The sequence below is a fragment of the Sebastes fasciatus genome, chromosome 7 (genome assembly GCF_043250625.1).
Source record: "Sebastes fasciatus isolate fSebFas1 chromosome 7, fSebFas1.pri, whole genome shotgun sequence".
In the NCBI taxonomy this organism is placed as follows: domain Eukaryota; kingdom Metazoa; phylum Chordata; class Actinopteri; order Perciformes; family Sebastidae; genus Sebastes; species Sebastes fasciatus.
This window is the reverse complement of record NC_133801.1, coordinates 25799896-25803455: the sequence shown is the minus strand read 5'-3', so window position 1 is coordinate 25803455 and position 3560 is coordinate 25799896. Positions and strand designations below refer to the sequence as shown.

At 42.2% G+C, this 3560-nt stretch overlaps 1 protein-coding gene across 1 annotated transcript; it reads right to left on the bottom strand.

Moving 5' to 3' along the window:
- Positions 1-856: 856 nt before the first annotated feature.
- Positions 857-3157, bottom strand: ccdc150 (coiled-coil domain containing 150). The gene has a single exon (XM_074639984.1). It carries the CDS (start codon positions 3099-3101, stop codon positions 975-977), a length of 2127 nt encoding a protein of 708 aa, XP_074496085.1. The 5' UTR covers positions 3102-3157; the 3' UTR covers positions 857-974.
- Between the last annotated feature and the right edge of the window lie 403 nt (positions 3158-3560).

Here is a 3560-nt window from a genome sequence, read left to right as displayed (position 1 = left end):
TCCCGGTAAATAACACTGTATTTCCCCGGTGTCAGACTTGATAATAACTTATAACACTAATAATGTTACCAACAGAAAAACACCTCTGATCTTAAATCTATGCTCTACTTTATAACTGCAGTGGTTATGTCAAAGCAAGAGACTAACACGCTTGGAAATTATTTTGAAATTACCCCTGCTAAGTGTATTTTCTTTACATACTATACTATGACTTTTTTTTCGACATAGACGGTGCTATGGTGTTTCAATTAATTAATAAAGTGCAGTAAAGTTGGTTCCTGACCAGTTTTTTTATGAATATGGAATAAAAATTAGGGCTGTCAATCGATTAAGATAATTAATCGGCATGATTGTCCATAGTTAATCTCAAATTAATCACAATTTTTTTTATCTATTCAAAATGTACCTTAAAGGGAGATATGTCAAGTATTTACACTTATCAACATGGTAGTGGATAAATATGCTGCTTTATGCAAATGTATGTATATATTTATTATTGGAAATCAATGAACAACACAAAACAATGACAGATATTGTCCAGAAACCCTCACAGGTACTGCATTTAGCATACAAAAATATGCTCAAATCACAACATGGCAACCTGCAGCCCAGGTTCATAAAGTGGGCATGTCTGTAAAGGGGAGACTCGTGGGTACCCATAGAACCCATCTTCATTAAGATAGCAATGTGATTGATACCGATGTAATTAGGACCCGAGCACCGACAACGTAGGTCCGAGGACCTATTGAACTTTAAATGATGATGATGATGATGATAATGATTATTATTATTATTATTTATTTATTTATTTAATTATTTTTTTATGTTTATATATATATATGCATATTACACTATATACATATATATACACATTACACTCTGTACATATATATGCATATTACACTATATGCATAAATATGCACATTACACTATATGCATATATATATACACATGAAACCGCAATGTGGTTTCATTTAGAGACACTGTCCTGCTCCTTTCTGCTTTCTTCTCCTCTTTTTCTGTTTGCTGCTGTTATCGTTCTGAAGGTCATCACTCAAGTTTGCCACTTCTTTCTGGAGAGACTCGGTTTGGGTCTTGCTTTTCTGCTGCTTGTTGGTAAGCATCTTCACGTTCACGTCGTGAAAGTCGCTGGGGTCCTCGAGTTCAGTTCGGATGCCCTGATTGACCTCCTGAACAGCCTGGAGCTTTTCTAGGCTGGATTTGTGAGCCTCTTTGAGATCGCTCATCTCATCCTGCAGGGTGCTATTTTTCTCTCGAAGAAGTGCAGTTTTCGCAACTTGTTTCTGGAGGGACCTTGTTTGGACGAACACCTCATCCTGCAGGGTGCTATTTTCATTATGCAAGGTGCAGTTTTCATCCTGCAGGGTGCTATTTTCATTCTGCAAGGTGCGGATTTTGTCTTGCAGGGCGCTATTTCCCTCACGAAGAAGTGCAGTTTTCTTAACTTGTTTCTGGAGGGACCCTGTTTCGACGAGCACCTCATCCTGCAGGGTGCTATCTTCATTCTGCAAGGTGCGGATTTTGTCCTGCAGGGTGTTATTTTCCTCCCGAAGCAGCGTAGTATTCTCCATGTGTTTATGGAGGGACCCCGTTTGGACGAGCACCTCATCCTGCAGGGTGCTATTTTCATTCTGCAAGGTGCGGATTTCGTCTTGCAGGGCGCTATTTTCATCTCGAAGAAGTGCAGTTTTCTCAACTTGTTTCTGGAGGGACCCTGTTTCGACAAGCACCTCATCCTGCAGGGTGCTATTTTCATTCTGCAAGGTGCGGATTTCGTCTTGCAGGGCACTATTTTCCTCTCGAAGAAGTGCAGTTTTCTCAACTTGTTTCTGGAGGGACCCTGTTTCGACAAGCACCTCATCCTGCAGGGTGCTATTTTCATTCTGCAAGGTGCAGATTTTGTCCTGCAGGGTGTTATTTTCCTCCCGAAGCAGCGTAGTATTCTCCATTTGTTTCTGGAGGGACCCTGTTTGGACGAGCACCTCATCCTGCAGGGTGTTATTTTCATTCTGCAAGGTGCTGATTTTGTCCTGCAGGGTGCTATTTCCATTCTGCAAGGTGCGGATTTCGTCCTGTAGGGTGTTATTTTCCTCCCGAAGCAGCGTAGTATTCTCCATTTGTTTCTGGAGGGACCCCGTTTGGGCGAGCACCTCATCCTGCAGGGTGCTATTTTCCTCTCGAAGAAGTGCAGTTTTCTCAACTTGTTTCTGGAGGGACCCTGTTTGGACGAGCACCTCATCATGCAGGGTGCTATTTTCGTTCTGCAAGGTGCTGATTTTGTCCTGCAGGGTGCTATTTCCATTCTGCAAGGTGCGGATTTCGTCCTGTAGGGTGCCGTCTTTCTCTTCCAGGAGCTTATTCAAGTGGTCCACTTGGTTCTGGAGGAACTCGTTTTGGAGGCTCTGTCTGACCACTTCGGTGTTATTCTGGGTCAGCTTCTCCTGCAGGATGCGGTTCTCCTCATGCAGGGGGCTGTTTTCATCCTGCTGGGTGTTATTTTCCTCGTGAAGCTGCGTTGTATTCTCCACTTGTTGCTGGAGGGACCCCGTTTGGACGAACACCTGATCCTGTAAGGTGCGGTTTTCTTCCTGTAGGTTGCTATTTTGCCAATGAAGAAGTTCAGTATCCTCCACTTGTTTCAGGAGGAACCCCGTTTGGACGAGAATCCGATCATTTAAGGTGCGGTTTTCTTCCTGCAGGTTGCCATTTTGCCACTGAAGAAGTGCAGTAGTCTCTACTTGTTGCTGGAGGGACCATGTTTGGACGTGCACCTGATCATGTAAGGTGCGGATTTCTTCCTGCAGGTTGCTATTTTCCCACTGAAGAAGTGCAGTAGTCTCCACTTGTTGCTGGAGGGACCCGTTTAGGACCACCAGTCTGATCACTTCATTCTTAAGGTGGTTCACCTGCTCCTCCTCACAGCTCAGGTTTGTCTCACGTGAAGCGAATTGCAGCTGAAGATAATAATTGTTATCTTTTTCAGCCTGGAGCTCTGCAGAGAGCTGTTGATAGCTGATCGCTGTGGCATCCTCGTAGAGTTGTTGCTGATCCATTGTTCTTGTGTAGATGCAGTCTGTCATTGATGAACAGTTTGCTTCAATTGAAAATTCGCTCTCTCTCTCACAAAGGTGTGATCTCGAGTTCGATTCTGAGTTCAAATGGTTGGTTCATGTCTTGAGAATCACATGTAAACTTCCCAAACTTGGCTTTATGACATCACAAATCCCTTGTAGCATTCGATGATGTCATAAAGGCACTTGTAGCATTCGATGATGTCATAAAGGCACTTGTAGCATTCGATGATGTCATAAAGGCACTTGTAGCATTCGATGACATCACAAATCACTTGGAGCATTCGATGATGTCATCAAATCACTTGGAGCATTCGATGATGTCATCAAATCACTTGGAGCATTCGATTTTTTTATATACTTTATTTATTGTACACATGTTCATATACTGAAGTACTAACATACGTAGAATTAAAAAAAAAAAAAAAAAAGATTAAAAAAAAAATACTAATTACATTTTCATTTCAT

Bases quoted from the DNA above. Each gene is read 5' to 3' on its own strand.
- ccdc150 (XM_074639984.1), bottom strand. From the start codon at position 3,101: ATGACAGACTGCATCTACACAAGAACAATGGATCAGCAACAACTCTAC.